Genomic DNA, 17,239 nt, shown 5'->3' with positions numbered 1-17,239 from the left:
AGTCTCTTTCAGGTTTCTCATGAAAAATATTTTCCTCATATTTTTAAAACCTTACAATTTACCTGCACTTGTCTTTGCTCTTTCTCAAGGCTTAGATCTTTCCAGATATTTTGTCTGCTTTACGTTCTGTGGACAGAGAAAACCTGCCCTCCCTTCGCCACATGTAAACCACACCATTTTAAACATAGGAGAGGTGACAGGGATGCTTGCTCTCTCACCAGGAATCCTGAAGTGGGTGAAACTGATCGACAACTTTGAAGGAGAATATGACTATGTGACCAATGAGGGGACGCTGTTCACCTTCAAGACAAATCGCCATTCGCCCAACTATCGCCTGATCAACATCGACTTCACGGATCCTGAGGAGTCTAAGTGGAAAGTGCTTGTGCCTGAGCACGAGAAAGATGTCTTAGGTAAGATTGCATACTACTTGAACACGGCGCGCTTTGGGTTTTGGTGAGAAGGTGAACACATTGTTACATCTCTCATTCTTTGGTGACCTGTTAGAAGGCAAAGAACTTTCAGCCTTCAGTCTTTGAGAATGAAGTGTCTAAGTAGCGTAACCAAGTATTTACTAGACGACATCTTTGTGGCTAGTACAATGTCATGCAGGGCCTTCGTAAAAATTGTGGGGGTATGAATCCAGGCTTTCCTTTTTTTTTTTTAATTTATTTTGAGAGAGCGCGTGCACATGTGTGTGAGCAGGGGAGGGGCAGAGAGAGAGAGGGGGAGAGAGAATCCCAAGCAGGCTCTGCACTGATAGCAGGGGTTCAATCCCACTAACTGTGAGATCATGCCCTGAGCCGAAATCAAGAGTCAGACGCTTAACGACCAAGCCACCCAGGTGCCCCTGAATCCAGGCTTTCAAAGGTAGTCTTTTTAAATATCAGTTGTCTCTGTGTAATTATTGTTTGATAATAATCATTAATATTTAATTTTTTAAACTATTTAGAATTCTTAGCTTTTAGCTTTTGAATAACCTTTGGCTGTTTGTATTATACCTGTTGTAGATCTCAGAGTGGATTTACAGTCTTGTTATTAGAGGAGAGAATAGACGGGGTGTGCCTGGGTGGCTCAGTTAAGCGTCTGACATCGGGTCAGGTCACGATCTCATGGTCCATGGGTTCAGGCCCTGTGTCGGGCTCTGTGCTGACAGCTTACGGCCTAGAGCCTGCTTCGGATTCTGTGTCTCCCTCTCTCTCTGCCCCTCCCTTGCTCATGTTCTCTCTGTCTGTCTGTCTGTCTCTCTCTCTGTCTCAAAAATGAATAAAAATTTAAAAAAAGAATAGACTATTGTCATATTTAATTGGAATCCATTGCAGTTGCTGCTGTGTGCAGTGAGCTACATTAGCCTCCTGAGACCCTCCCTTCTTTATCAATTGTTTCAGAGTGCCCTTAAGTTCCCTTTTATTCTTTTTCTCTGTGATTTTCGAAAAATGATATGCTGCTTTATAAATTATTCATTGCCTGAAAGCTAGTTTGATTAGAATAAGGCTCACTAATTTTGCTACAGGTTTTTACACAAAAGGAGAGTCCCTGTACCTTCAAGCCAATGAAGAGTTTACTCATTGGAGGTGAACTTGTGTTAATGGATTGACTAGGGCAAAATCTGGGGCCATCCCAAAATGTGAAGGTATAAGATATAAAATTAGGAAAATAACTTCTTTTGAGATATGCAAAGCAGTTCTGTTGCCAATAAAGCAGTTCTTAATGTGTTTCCAGTGAATTAAAGCACAAGTGTTAGGTCCAGGTTCGTATCCTGGAAAAGTAAGGGACTCTTTCTCCCTTGGCTCAAGCCAGTACGTTCTGTGCTTAGCACATTATACCTGGCCTTGCTCAGGGGGAGAAGGGGAATGTGGGCAGGTGATTACGACTGACCATCTCAGGGATGGCCTCCTGCTAGGCCCTTGGCTTTGGAAGAAGCAATACTCTGGGTGTTTGCTTGAGATTCTCCTCAGCCCCTGGGCATCTGGCTGCACCCCACCACCATCTTGTGTACTGAGACTCCATACCGCTCTGGGCATCTCTGTTGGATAGGATCCAAGATGACCCCATGCCTGCTCTTTCCTGCAAAACCCACATCTGCAACTCTGAGGCAGCAGCACATCCTGGGCCATTCCCCAGAACTACTTAGGTGGCCCCTCCCCTTGCTTTCTAGATGTTCAGCCATAGTCCCTTTAGCTTCTCAGGTTTGGATTAGGCATCAGCTAACAAGGTAATAAGCTCTAATTGGGAGGGGGACTTAGAGCATGGCAGGAGCTCTCTTCAAGGAAATTCCTCCACCTTTCTCCTCAAAATCTTCCATTCTCCCTCTGACCCTCATGTATATTTGGTTCAGGGATCCATGAGCCAAGGAATGGGGGGGGGGGGTTGGTTGTTCAGGGATCCATGAGCCAAGGAATAGGGGTTTGGTTGTTGATGTGAGGAATCTGGTTTGTATTGACATTGGTAGGCTGATGGCTTCTGTCCAAATTGAGACAGAATGTCTGTCCAAGGATAGTAAAAGCCAGTGTTTAGTGAGTGCTTCCTAAGTACCCACGTGAATTGACTTCATATTTGGTGGGTCCAGGTGAGCCTTCAGTGTTATAAATCCTCACGTAAGGTGCCCTTGGCGTTTTTCAGGTGCAAGTCAGGTTGCACTCACGATCCTCATGTAGAAAGCTATCTTAGATAGAAATATTTGCCAAGGCATGTGAGTTTTCTGCCTTTTAAAGTCCCAAAGAAGTGGTTTTAAGTATGTCTTAAGGTGACATCCTCTTTCACTTTGTAGATCTAATGAGATGTACCATCAGTGCTTGGGGATTTTGCGGGGGTTGGTGGGGGGTGATATATTTTTATAATCTTCCTTCTGAAAGGTTATAAGTTCTTTAGACTAGAAAGGGGAAACCTTCAATATTCACTAGGACTCATCAATTCAAAGAGAAGCGCTGTTGAATTTGCTATATATCATTAGCTCAGAATGCCCTCTTGAGAATAAAAACTAGCGATGAGTCATAAAGTCAGAGCTTTTATTAATGACAGTCTGCAAATCACCTTGTCATTTTCTTATTCAGTCTCCGTTTTATAATTCTGATGTGCTTGCAGTTAACACAGAGTGATTATTCTTTGACAGAAATAATTTACTTCAGTTCCCCACCCCCCCCACTCCCCACCCCCCACCCCCGTACTTTCTTTAAAGCATTAAGGCCACCTGAAATATAACACTTGATTGAGGCACTTTAAAAAAAAATTGCATTGGATAATGAGCAAATTACTTTTAGATATAAGAGTTCTTCTGTCCTCACTTGGCAGAAATGCTTACTGTGCTAATCCAAACAACCCAGCACCATTGAGGCCCCGGCTGATCCTCAAGGGTTCCCTTTGGCCGATGTCTTATTCATATTGATAATAACGTTATAAGCATGAACTGCTAGTTTCGTAGGTTGTAGTAAATGTCAAGAAACTCACCACACACCATGAAAGGCTTGTCTTTTCCACATCTGAGCGGTTACCTGCCACCCTGCCCTTGCTTCCATTTACTCCAGTGTCTCTCCCTCTGGGAGGACCCGTCCTCACCTCAAGCTGATCTTGTGCACACCAGGATGGGCGGTGCTGTCCGCCTGCCCTCCCGTTCTCTCCTTTCCCCATCACCCAGCTCACCTCCTGTCCCTGCTCTGTCACCAACGGCACCATTACTGAAGCTGCAGCCCTGGGAGCTGAGGAGGACTCAATTCTCCGCCTTACTGTTCATCTCCCCACAGTTACCACATCCTGATGACTCTTCTTGGGAAATGCCTTTCGTTTCTTCCCTCCCTAGCCTTTGTCCCAGCTTGATGTGATAGGACAGGTTCATGGCAGTAGTGTTCCTCCTCGTCTCCCCTCCATCCTTCCATATACCTCCATTGTTTGGCTTCCTTCCTAGATACCATCTTTATTTCTGTCACCCTACAGTCCACACAGGAACGGCCAAGTCAGAACTAAACTCCTGTCCATCTGGCTCACCAGATCCTCGGCAGACCACCACCACCATTTTCACCGACCCCACACTAAGCAGCCTTTTTCTTCTTGCAAATGGAAGTTTCTTTCTTGAAAACAAGATGTCGCTTGTTCTCCTCACCAGTCTGCCTCCCTCCCTACTGGTTGTTTGTATTCCTCTTCTCTCTCTGTTCCCAGCTCTGGCTGTCATCTTGAGTTGACTGCCCTCCCACCGCCTCATCCCCCAGAGAGCTGTCCTGTCTCTGACACCACCCTAGCTACCCACTGTCTCACACCCCCGTGCTCAAGATGCAGTTCAGTGCTCGCTTGAGGGCTCTTGTGTTTTGGGTCCCCAGCCAACTTCTCACTTACCTCTGCTTACATGTTACTACTTATGTTTTTATATGATTGTGTCTTAAGGGCAGAAGTGACATCATCTTCCTGCCTGTTTCTCCAGTGCCTTGCAGGGTATCTGGCACATACGCAGAGCATAATATATTTTCGTCAAATAAACATTCCCAGCAGACGTGGATCATGACTTGGTTTTTGTTGTTTTCCTTATATCTCCCCTACCATAAGATTGGACACAAAATAAGTAGGCCAGGGTTATTTGTATCACAGAAGTTTTCATAGAATATTTTGTTTCCTCCAGACGTGACAATGACAATCATTTACTAAAGGAATATTCTGGAGTTAGATGAACGATTAAAGTCAATTATAAGATCACTTTGCAAGTCGCATTGCTGCATAGCACAATGGATAATAGCTCAAGAGCTATTGTTCAATGAAATAACTATGCTTCTCGTTACTTTCAAAGCTAAGTAAGCTTTTATCTGTTCTTCCCTTTTCAGAATGGGTAGCTTGTGTGAGGTCTAACTTTTTGGTGTTATGCTACCTCCATGATGTGAGGAACGTTCTGCAGCTCCACGACCTGGCCACGGGCGCTCTCCTCAAGACCTTCCCACTGGAGGTCGGCAGTGTTGTGGGGTACAGCGGTCAGAAGAAGGACACCGAAATCTTCTATCAGTTTACTTCCTTTTTATCTCCAGGTGAGAGAGTCTTTTCACCAATGTTATTCATCTTAAAAATCAGACTAATGTTTGGGTTTCTTTTGGGAAATGGAAATGTAATGCTGTGTTATTGAAAATCACATATGCTGTATTATAGCCAGAATTACATAATGAGAATAAAACAGTAAAACAGATGCTTAGAACACAGGGAAATGTGAGTGCCTAAAACAGCAAACTCATTCATCTTATATCCTGAGTCTGTGTTCTGGGGACAGGACCAACTGTTGTCCTAGGTTGATTTAAAAAAATTAGTATGAACAAGTATAACCTTAGATTCAAACTTTGGTCTATATGGATCAGGACACACGCAGTGCAGATTAACTTAAAAACGTAAAATAAAAATCTATAGTTCCGTCTGACATTAAAAACTTGTTTTCTAAAACAGACTGAGAGTGATGTTTGTTGTTGTTAAACCAAATTAAAATATAATTCTGAGGGTATAGTCTTACATCATATGGAAAAAAACTTGTTACTGGGTTCAAGGCAAAAAGAAAAAAAAAATGCTTATAAATTGTGATACTGCGTTCCATGGTCTGGGTTGATTTTCCCCAAAGTAAACATAGTTGTCTTTTTAACTTTTTTTCAGTTGGTCACGCTCATTTTGCTGTTTTGGTCTTTCCTGCTTCACCACTTGGCTGCACGGTTTTTGTTGTAACCACAGCCACACACATACTCTGATTTGTCCCAGGAGCCTGGCTCTGTTGGCAGCTTGCTGCTGACCGAGCACACCCTGTCTTAAAAGCAATCTGGCTGAAAAAATTTCCGCACTTTCCTTGTTTGTATTTCGAGCTCCTTCACAGCCCTGTCTGGTTTTGCGGCAATGGTTCGGTCCCTGGCAAAGTAAGCAGACATAGGGGAGAAAGCTAGGCAGGTGCTGAAGTGGTTCTTCCTCGTGGGGTTCAGCCAGATGACAGTGATGGTGCATGTACTTGTGTGTGTGTGTGTGTGTGTGTGTGTGTGTCTATGTGTGCGTGTGTTTGCATTTGTGTACACACGTGCGCACCTCAGAGTCATGGAGCAGGCAATCACAAGGAGTCTTCTCGTCGTGACAGCTTGCTGTTAGGGCTATTAAAACCAAAAGAGTGATGTTCTTCTATAAATAGATCTGCTGGTATACCCGGAACACCTAGCAAGCTTTACTGTCCCATGTGCCTTTCAGAGGACCCAGGGGGGTGAGGAAAAGTGCCCACAACCCTGTGGAAACCAGGGCCAGTGCCAGGAGTCAAACTGACAGGTCAGGAGCCCTGTGTCAGGGAATCCTGCATCACATCTGTCCTGCCCTGGGGCCTGAGGGTACAGTGGTTGCCAGTGAACAGGAACCAAGAAAAAAATCCATTTCCTCCAGATTGCTGTTCTGCAGGCTCTGTGATGTATTTCCCCAATTTACTCTGGTTCCAGAAATTTTACTTTGAAAATCTCATAGCTTAAACAGTTTAAACGGACAAAGGGCGATGAGGAGAATGGGGCAGGGGTGACTCACCCATTCTTAATAAAAGCCAGAGTTCCCAAAGGCCAGTAAACCTCCTTCGGTGACTCCATGTGACCATTTATTTCAGGAACAAGTTCATCACTACCTGGGGGAGAGAGGCTCATTGTCCTAGAGTAAAAAGATGGGTTCTGTGCCAAGGAATGAAATACTAGCTGCGACTATGGCTGTGAAGTTTGAGAGGTTGAATAGTTCTAGACCGCTGGGCAGTTTCTCAACAGGCTTTGTTATTGTAATGCCTTGTTCTTGCCCTTTATCTTTTCTTACTCATTTTGTCTCCATCTTTCTCTTTTCTCCCCTTAATGCAATTTGATACCTAAAACGAGAGAACAGGGCTTCCAGACTTAGGCCTTCTGGTCCAAAGTAAAAACGGCCCATCAGATCAGTAAACTGGATCTCTCGAAAGCAACAATTATCGGCGTGTGTGCGTGTGTGTGTGTGTGTGTACACACACATACACACACACACACATATACATACATACATACATACATACATACATGCACATACATACCAGCTCAGAAGCTGTCTTTCCCTGGTCTCTGAAGATTAGCTATCTACTACTGTGGTAAACAACAGAGATACTAAATTACAAGTAAAGCCCTGGGGCCAAAATTAACTATGACTCCAGCTGTTTAGGACATGGGTGCATCTGGCCACTGTGCGCGAGCTGACTTTGTTTCTCCTGGAGGCTCATGGTGAAGACTGTGTGTCTTGAGCCCAAGCTGCTGAGGACTTTTGTACCTTGAGTCAAACTTGGGAGAGAATGAGGATACGGGGCAATTTGGAACACGATGCACTTATTCCCTCTGGCTCAAACCACTTAGTGGTTTGTGCTGATTAATTCTGTATTCATGGAACCTCAGAGGGTTGTCTAAGGTTAGCTCCAGACAGACTTGCACGTTGTAATAATCCAGTACAGCAAGTCCGAGGTGCATGGGGGTAGGAAACGGGATGAGCAGAGAAGCCTTGGGAAGGGCAAAAAAAATTTAAGATTTAATTTTTTAGAGCAGTTTTAGGTACACAGCAAAATTGAGGGGAAGGTACAGAGATTTCTTGTATTCTTCCTGCCCCCACATGCACAGCCTCCCCCATCATCATCTCCCACCAGAGTGGTACAGTTGTCACAGTTGATGAACTTATACTGACACATGGTAATCACCCAAAGTCCCTGGTGTTCATTACGGTTGACTCTTGGTGTTGTACGTTCTGTGGGTTTGGGCAAATGCATAATGACATGTATCCATCATAATAGTATCCTACAGAATATTTTCACTGCCCTAAAAATCCTCCCCCTGTTCACCCCTCCCCCAACCCCTGGCAACCACTGATCTTTTTGCTGTCTCCACAGTTTTGTCTTTTCCAGACTGTCATATGGTTGGAATCATACAGTAGTATGCAGACTTTCCAGACTGGCTTCTTTCACTTACTACTCTGCATTTAAGATTCCTCCGTGTCTTTTCATGGGCTTGATTGCTTATTTCTTTTAGCCCTGAATAATATTCCATTGTCTGGATGTACTGAGGTTTATTTACACATTCATCTTCTGAAGGACATCTTGGCACCTTCCAAGTTTGAGCAGTTATGAATAAAGCTGCTATAAACATCCGTGTGCAAATTTTTGTGTGGACATAACTTCTCAGCTCCTGTGTGTAAATACCAAGGAGTGCAGACATTTTCAAGACTTGTTTTAGTTTACATTTATGTTTTTTTTTTTCTTTTAATAACTTTAAAACCCACCCTACACAGGTGGGTCAGTATAGATCATCTTTTCCAAAGTTCTTTTGCCTTCCCTGTACACACCAGTGTGTCAGAGCCTTGGATTTTTCTTTCACAGTTTCCCCCAGAGTCATCCCTTCCTCTTAACTCCTACTCCCATTTCTTTTACCCCTTTACATTTATTTTGGATTATTGGGGATATATGAGCTAATCATCCCCGCCTCCTTCCTGTTACTAGAATGGCTTTGTTAAACCACTGCTTTCATCAGGAGACCCATCTCCTCAAGTCCAGACACCTCCCCTGGCCTCAGGGGACTTCTTCTATAACCCAATTCTCTTTCACCCTGAAATGTGGAAATTTATTTCCTAGAGATCACCTAACCAGTCCTCTCTGGTTTATGATTCCAAGATGACTTCTTCAAACCCCACCTTCCTTGGGCTTACCAAGCCAAATCAGACAGGACACAAAACATCATTAGATTATAGCGATTCACATTATGTGAATGTGCCATAGGCTAACCTTGGGGTAACCCAGATGGACCTGTTAAAAGGAAGTGTTGATCAAATATATTAAGCACTGGCACCTTCAAGTTTAACCCAGTCTCCTCCCAGGTGCCACTTTGGCACAGGACCGAGGGATAGAAGTCAGGTATTTGGCATGATTTCTCTGAACAGTAGTAGCCAGCCCCTGTTGCCTACTTGTTTCATTCTGCTGTTAGAGGATTTGATATAGTAGTTTTTCCAGATAAAAGGCATTTTTTTGTATTATTTTTTTAATGTTTATTTATTTATTTATTTAAAAAAAATTTTTTTTTTCAACGTTTATTTTTATTTTTGGGACAGAGAGAGACAGAGCATGAACGGGGGAGGGGCAGAGAGAGAGGGAGACACAGAATCGGAAACAGGCTCCAGGCTCTGAGCCATCAGCCCAGAACCCGACACGGGGCTCGAACTCACGGACCGCGAGATCGTGACCTGGCTGAAGTCGGACGCTTAACCGACTGCGCCACCCAGGCGCCCCAATGTTTATTTATTTTTGAGAGAGAGAGTGTGCACGCAACTGGGGGAGGGGCACAGAGAGAGAGAGGGAGACGGAGGGTCTGAGTGGGCTGGGCAGTGACAACAGAGAGCCCAGTGAGGGGCTTGAACTCATGAACCCGCTTAACTGACTGAGCCACCCAGGGACCCCCAGATAAACAGGAGCTTAGAGTACATTTCCTATTTATTGTCTTTCACAAAGGAATTTGCATTCTAATACTTTGGTGATTTGTCTAAGGTCACTGGCCCAGCAACTGTCAGAGGTGGGAATCCTGGCTGCCAGGTGCTTTCTCATTCACTGCAGTACAGGTTGCAGCGATACCAGAGTGAGGCAGGTGCTCAAATAGCACATGCTCAGTCTGCAGCCATTTTTGTTAGTTGTTTGGTTGTTTGGGTTTTGTTTTTCAAGGATTTGGACTTTTTTGTGTGTTTTGAGGAAGGGAAGCAAGTACGGATCAAGAAGCTATTCAAAAATTAACATATATCTGAAAATAGCCTTGCCTTCAAGATTACATTCCTCTAGGCAAGGACAGTAATCAGTATATCTGGTACATTAGAATGTATGCCCAGAGCGTAGTTTGGAAGTACTGTATGTATGAAGATGTATTTTAATAAATACCCAAGTATGACTTAAACCAGGAAAGCCAATACTTGGGTCATGTTACGTATCTTCTCTCTGTCAATATTCATCATACTTCCAATTATAGTACCTTAAAATAATTTGTCTGTAAGCATGAGAATTGCAATGACATTCATAGGGATCAGCAGCCTTGCTGTTAATGAGTGTAAACTATTACTCTTTGCCACTGGGGGTGCAGAGTATCCTTTCTCATCTGTTAATGAAATACATGCACAGAGGAGTTGAGAAGAAAGAGAGCCACCATTTTAATACCTGATCAGTCACTTCAGATGTACCCTGTGGGAGTACCATTTAGTTTCAAGTTTTCCAGCAAGTATTGGGATCGCTAAATCGATTTTTTCATCTATCTGACAGTGTATGTTTAATGTATCGTGTGGGAGGGCTGTTTCCGCACCAGCCACTCTGGATGACTAATTCTGTTTCATAAACCATTGCAGTTTTCAAATAGTAACAACTCGTCTTATTGTTTCTTTGATTTAGCTCTTAAGTGTTAAAGTGTAATAGCATTAAATTCAGGAAATGGATTTTTAATTAGTGTTTAAATAAGCTGGCATTCTTGGTGTACATTCATTCATTTGTGTTGTGCACAATTCCTGGGATAATAAAAATTTTTAAAGTAGCTCTAAAATGGTACCTGGTCATCTCTGGTCCCTGACTGCTGTCCACGTGTGTGTGCACGGACAGGTGGGTGTCTGGTGTCAGGAGCCCCAGAGTTCCCATCAGGAGGCTTCTGGCTGGTTGTTGACTTGGGGCCAGTCATTTGAGTTTTCCACCTTAATTCACCTCTCAAGGTGAAGTGGCCCTACATGAAGTTCCCCATCTTTTTTGACCTGCATTCCTAAGTGACCCAGCATAGGGAAGACCTGTTAAGTTTTCACTCTTACAGTTTTTACCTCTTCTCATACTCATGGAATGCTATGGAATCTTCTAAAACGTATACGACAGATGATGGTCGTCAAAACGCTGTGTGTGGTGGCAGTGAGGAAAAGTGAACACTCCATGCGCAGACTGTTCTAATAAGCACTCTTGGCACAGTGACCCTCACATGGCAGCAGGTCCCCAACTCATGTTCCTCTCTTGTGATTCATGGCATCCAGTTGTGCTGTGTGCCCTTGCCCCCTTGCAGCCAGTGAGCTTGTGGACTAAATCAGGACTTCCGCTTCCTTCTAGGTATCATTTATCACTGTGACCTCACCAAAGAGGAGCTGGAGCCACGAGTCTTCCGAGAGGTTACCGTGAAAGGGATCGATGCTTCCGATTACCAGACAGTCCAGGTATGGAGCATTTGATCCTGATAACATGAGAGTTAGAAAAATCTGACTGTCAGACCAGGCCATTCACACCCTAGTTCATCAGGAGCCATGGAGGTAATCCATAGTAATATAGACAACAGGTCTTGGAGCTCCTGATCTCTCTGGGCATTGAGCCAGCACAGTCCCTTCCTCCTAGAGCTCGTGGGCTCTGCTCCCGTAGCTGCTGCTCTCAACAAGATGAGCCAGGGTCCTCATCTTACTGCAGTAGCTATCACAGCAACACCACTTGTCTGCTTGCTTGAGAGTGGGTTACAGTTCAGCTCAGGTCTTGTGGTGTCACAAGTAACAACATAGATTTGCTGCACATAAAGTACTCAAGTGCTGCGAGTCAGTCTTTTCCGTCTGGCGTTCACGTGTATTTCCACTGGCACAGAGGAGACACTTCCTAAAAATTAGAATGAACATATTAACTGATTCGTCAGTCTCTGACCACCCATCCTTTCAGGTTAAGAATCTCTGTTTCTGTTTTTTCAGCTCCCCAAAGGCATTGAGTCTTCCAGAAACTGATGACTTATTAATTGAGGATGTAGAATGTCACTGTTCCTTTGCAGTGAGAGGTCACCTGTCAGGTAGCAGGTGTGTATCAGGGCTCTCCCACCTGGAGGGCTGGATCACACAGGCCACAGATTAGGAATCAGAACACTGTTTGTTAAGGAAGTTTAGAACAAAGAGCTGGATGCTGCCGAGAATGTTTCTGTGAAACTCGGGCATTATTTCAGCTCCTTGAGTTACCCTTCAACTATCTAGAAACGGTCTAGATGACGGCCTAGATCTAGATCATAAACGAATAAAGCATTGTTTACAAAAACCCATGGTGGGCTGGACCTGGTCCAGGGCTGCAGTTTGTCGACCCTCATTCTAGAACAGGAGTTGGCAGACTGGCCTCTGGTTTTATGGGAGAACAGCCATGCTCATTTGTTTACGTAGTGTCGATGGCTGTCTTGGTGCATTAACGGGGGGGGGGGGGGGGGGGGGGGGGGTGTGTGCAACAGGGACTCTATGGCCCACAAAGTGTAAAATACTTACCATTTGTCCCTCTGAGAAAGAGTTTGCTGATCCCTGGTCTATGGTAAAAAGCACTTATAAAATCAGAATGTTCCCAGTAGATGCTCAGGTCCTTTGTCATGAAGCTCTGTCAGGCCTGAAATGTGCATATACTCGTTGGGTGACATTGGGTGAGTCGCTTAACCTTTCTGCCACAATTTTTTTTTAGCTGTAGAATAGGGATGATATCTCTCTTACAGGATTCCTATAGGATTATTTGAGATGATGCATATTAAGTGTCTGGCACATAGAATATAAATTGATTTTTTTCAATCAATATTAGAAATAAATATAACAGACTGTTAGTCTTCTGTATCTATTTTGGCTTGTTGCTTCTTTCATTTTCAAGGTGAGCCGTTGCCTGGGGAGATATCCTGTGGGAGCCAGTAGCCCGTCTGGCACTTACATGGTTCGCTAATTCACCCTAGTCCTGTATTAGACTTTAAAAATCATTTTTAAGCTGCCGTTCTTTGCTGTTATCCCTTTTCTCCACGTCTAGAGTGTTTGCTCCTATCAAATGTAACATTTGACCTCCCCAGGGCCTATGTCTAGTCTTTGCCTCAGTATCCCCGGGGCCAGGGTGTGCGCACGCACCAATGCACACCATTGCCTCTCCCATCAGTAATGCCAGGGATGCCCGAGTGGCCCCCAGTGACCATCACTCCTCTGCCCCCAGGGGTGTAGCCGTGGCTGCCCTAGAATTTGTTCAGTCACCCAAGACAAGCCCCTTGTCTTCTCATCGCTACTATGCAGCCCTGCAGCTCTCTATTAAAAAATGACACATTATTCTCCTCTCTTTTCCAGCCTCTCACAAATAATTAGTGCTCAAATATGTGGTTGTCTTTGGAGTTTGGGTGAGGGCGAGGCACCTGTAATAACGGCAGCTGCCAGGGAGGCGGCTTCTTACAGAGAAGTAACACTCTTCTTACAGTGAGGATGGTTGGGGTTGTTTCTTCTGTCAAGTAGCTGTTTTTTTCCGTGCTGGTAATAGTAACATTCTCTATAGGGGATACACAAAGAAGCTGGTTATCACCTATTATGTATTGTTTTCATTTAGAAGTGAAAAGATAAAACTTTACAATTAAGCAAATGCTTGGTTGGAGTAGAAATCTCTCAGCCAGGTACATAGCCTGACAGTCCCACATTTAACTGGGGAAGAGATGCGCTTGGGTGATGCTGGTTGCTTGTATCATTGGAAAACTGAACTCTTTGCCTCACAAAGAAAACTTCCCTGATGTTGAGCTACTCAAAAACAACCTTTTGTTTCTACTGCTGCAGTATAGGAAGGAAAAAAAGATGGTAAGTATTTTAAGACAGTAACTGGATAGGGAGCCTGGGTGGCTCAGTCAGTTAAGCGTCCAACTCTTGATTTCAGCTCAGGTCAGGATCTCATGGTTCATGAGTTCAAGCCCCGAGTTGGGCTCTGCACTGACAGTGCAGAGCCTGTGTGAGATCTCTCTCTCTGTCTCTCTCTGCCCTCCCCCACTTGTGCGTGGGCTCTCCCTCTCAAAATAAATAAATAAACTTGAAAAACAAAAAAAGGGTGGTAACTGGACAGAACACATTACATTACAGATCTTGATGCACTATTCCTTATTCCCATATTTTAGAGAGTAGAGATGTGTCTGTGGGCCGAATATATGTATAATGCCAATAGGAGATTTTGTATCTATTGATTATACTCATCAGACATATTGCATTGAGTTAGCAAGATAGAATTCTTTCATCATTTAGGGGTGCCTTTGAAATGCCCTTTGATGTCACAAAACCATAGACTCGTATCATTTTAAAATCCATTGTGCGGTGGTTTAGATTCAAGTGTATCAGCAGAGCTTTGACATGAAATGGGAGCGTGACAGATGTTCTCACACTGTGATTAGGCTCTCAGTGGTGTTGCCAACAATGACCCACCGTTGTAAAAACAGGCCCTAGAGGGGGATTTGTACATGAATGGAAAACATCCTGATGGTGTGTAATAAAAACCACAGCATTTTGAAGAAAAAAAAAAAATCTTTTTGTTTTTAGTCACTTTAGGGTAATGTCACTTTTGATTCCTCTTGAGTCTACTGTTTGTATTTATTCCATACGTGATTTTAAAAGCTCCCCTGGGCTGTTTTTTGTTCCTTCTTATATTCTGTGAGGTATGTTATGGTTTGGAGCATGGACTGTGGCACAGATTATGCTGCATGGTTGGTCCATGCAGTTAACGGTGGTCATGACTCTGCCCATGTACCCGGTGGTATAGCTGGTGAGATAGACCAAGCCTAGGAAAAAGGAAGGGTCAAAGACACACATGGCTATATAACCCACAGAGGACGATTCGTGTTTGCTATATATTTACTCAGGACCCATCTTGAATTTGGACAGGGAGTGGGGTTGACCATATGGTGTCGTATTTTGCTAACAGACATAGAACAAAGCTGCTGTCTGTTACAGCCTTTATCCGTTTCTGACTACAGCTGTGAGTAGAAAATTGATGTGTATCAGAAATATAATTTTGAAAATCAGATCCTGGAAAAACTGTTTCTCTTCCAGTTGGGGGTTTAGTTTTAGATAGATTTATCAAATCTGCAATTGACTAATCTTGAATTTTTCTTTCTTTCTTTTTTTTTTGTGAATGCCACATCCACATAATATTGATTAGAACCTCTGTGCCCATATCTTTAAAAAAAAAAGTTGAAATACTGAACATTAGAAATTACATTTATAACGGGCCCCTAGGTGGCTCGGTCCGACTTTGGCTCAGGTCATGATCTTGAGGTTTGTGAGTTCGAGCCCCACGTCAGGCTCTGTGCTGACAGCTCAGAGCCCGGAGCCTGCTTCGGATTCTGTGTCTCCCTCTCTCTGCCCCTCACCTGCTCAGACTCTGTCTCTTTCTCTCTCAAAAATAAAAGTGAAAACATTTTTAAAAAATTACATTTATAAAATAAGTTTGGTGATCAGTGATTTGCATGAAAAAATCTGTCTACATTTATAATCAGCCATGTGTTTCATTTTAAACAAAAGTGAGGTAATAGGGAGGTGGTAGTTAAATTTAGTCTGTCAGCAAGTATGACATGACCTTCAATGCTGGTGGTACTGTTTGAATACAGAAAACTTCTAGACACAAGGCATTGTCCCAGGAAATTTACAGTCAGACTATAACTCAACAGAGAGTTGAGACACATAAATCTGAAAGGTCAGACATCTTCTCTCAGTGAGCAAGGGGAAGGTGCAGCCTTCGGTCAGTGCTGCAGTGTTAAAGACCACCCTGGCTGGGCAGAGGAGGATGTCTTCAGGGGAGGGGTGGACATTGGGTAGGGCTTTGAAGGATTGGTGCTTCCATGATTCCCAGTTCCCCAGGACACTCCTGACCAGTTTTACCACCACCCTCATTCAGACACTGCCTCCGCCTTTTTGTTGCAGGTTACTTTCATAATTTTACAGCAAATTAAAGAAGGAAATCATGCTCTCAGTATCCTCTGCAGTGAGGTTGCCTTTTGTCACCTGTGGATGGAATAGTGTTTGCCCTGTGGTTGAACGTGGCATAATACGTAGTGTAGCAAGATGCACCTTTTGGTTTCTCAGTATCTCATTTTTGCCCAGCCAGCTGAGAGATTGGCCTTTTTCCTCCCCAAATAAAAGACAAAATTTACAGACCTGAAAAAGAACAGTGAACTGAGTGTACTGTGAATAAGCTCCATTATCAACAGTTTCTGCATTTCATAAAAGACAAAACATTGGAAGGAAGGTCCAATTTTATGGGTGAAAGCAAACAATATAGTAGGAAAATAGTAAGAATTCTAAGTATTTAACAGATTGAATTATCTTACTTCCTGTTGTCTGGTGCTTAGTAGGGACTTTTCTGAGGTTTACCTGAAGTAATGCATATGAAACATCAGGAACATCCCAAAGGTGGTTTGCTGTGTAACTGAAAAGAAATGTTAAAATTAAATAATTCTTTGGGTTTACCAAGACTCCTTGGGGTAGAAGGACTGGGAATTTTTTTCTTCAGTGTAGATTTTTCTAACCTTGGTGATCACTGATTTGTGGTTGCTAGCATATACAGACTTTGCCATTCAGAGAATACGTGCTCAGAACGTTAATTAGTCTTTGAACATTTGTTAAGTTCCACGCTAAGCGCATGGTGCATCACAGTTTTTGAATATTGACTCATCCGCGTCCTCAGTGAGCTGACCACTGGACTGGCGATGATGTTTTTCTCTAGTGCTGTGTTCTCACAGTTAGGTATTGATCAGAAATCTTCAGAAATGTCAGGGAAGAGTGAGTGGGGGAGCATTTTCATAAAGAACTTTTTGAGAGGTCACTGTGCTTGTGTGTGATTAGGAAACTGCTTTAAGTCAAACCAGTTGTTGGTGATGATTTAGCGCCTGTGCATCAAGGTTCTGTGTGATGTTAGCTTCGCAGTGGGATATTCTTGCATGAACAGATCCCCACCCTTCTAGATCTCTGTCATGCCGGCATTCTGGACAGAGGGCATAATGTTCACATTCTGAGGGTACTGTGTGTGTGTCTCTTTCCCCTTCTGGTATCAGCTGTGTTAAAGTAATTTGTAACGGGTGATAAAGAGTTTGCTTCCTTGTTACCTTATAATACAGAAATAAGTTCCGGGGCCCAAGTCAATAGCTCCTGCAGTCCCCATACCACCGTAAATAAATCCCCTTCCATGTTTTTTTAAGAGGACATTACTGTATAGCGACCTGCCATTATGTAACCCTCTTTCAGTAGAAATCACAAGGTGGCTTTGAGAACTGAGCAGCCAGTCCCGTAAGGAGAGGCCTGGGGAGGTTTCTTGAGCCTTCTGTGGGGCTTCACTAGGGCAACGTGGGTGAAAGCGAAGCCTGTGCTGGCCTTGCTCAGAGCTTCTCTGAACTTCACTCTGAGGAAATGGGATTTGCATTGAGATGGGGACCAGGAAAACAGCTGCACCCACCCTGGTGACTTAAAGCATGGGCAACCAGGAAAAGGAAGCCCT

General features: G+C 43.7%; 1 protein-coding gene and 1 long non-coding RNA gene across 3 annotated transcripts in view; one reads left to right on the top strand and one right to left on the bottom strand.

The window, feature by feature from the left end:
- LOC123608789 (prolyl endopeptidase) overlaps nucleotides 1-17,239 on the top strand; it is a 120,247-nt gene that overhangs the window by 65,383 nt on the left and 37,625 nt on the right. The window contains exons 8-10 of the mRNA XM_045499172.1: nucleotides 222-413; nucleotides 4,806-5,003; nucleotides 11,078-11,181. Coding sequence (XP_045355128.1) covers nucleotides 222-413; nucleotides 4,806-5,003; nucleotides 11,078-11,181 — 494 coding nt within the window. The remainder of the gene's footprint in view (nucleotides 1-221; nucleotides 414-4,805; nucleotides 5,004-11,077; nucleotides 11,182-17,239) is intronic.
- LOC123608790 overlaps nucleotides 11,326-17,239 on the bottom strand; it is a 42,266-nt gene continuing 36,352 nt past the window's right edge. The window contains exons 2-4 of one of the 2 annotated variants that reach the window (XR_006717441.1): nucleotides 16,077-16,174; nucleotides 13,134-13,264; nucleotides 11,326-11,605 (exon numbers count right to left, since the gene is read on the bottom strand). This is a non-coding gene — a long non-coding RNA (uncharacterized LOC123608790). Of the gene's footprint in view, nucleotides 11,606-13,133; nucleotides 13,265-16,076; nucleotides 17,090-17,239 lie in introns of those variants that run through there. The other variant, XR_006717440.1, reaches the window with a different exon arrangement.

The sequence above is a fragment of the Leopardus geoffroyi genome, chromosome B2 (genome assembly GCF_018350155.1).
Source record: "Leopardus geoffroyi isolate Oge1 chromosome B2, O.geoffroyi_Oge1_pat1.0, whole genome shotgun sequence".
NCBI classification, from domain to species: Eukaryota; Metazoa; Chordata; class Mammalia; order Carnivora; family Felidae; genus Leopardus; species Leopardus geoffroyi.
The sequence above is the reverse complement of the archived record's forward strand: the minus strand, read 5'-3'. Positions and strand labels throughout refer to the sequence as shown.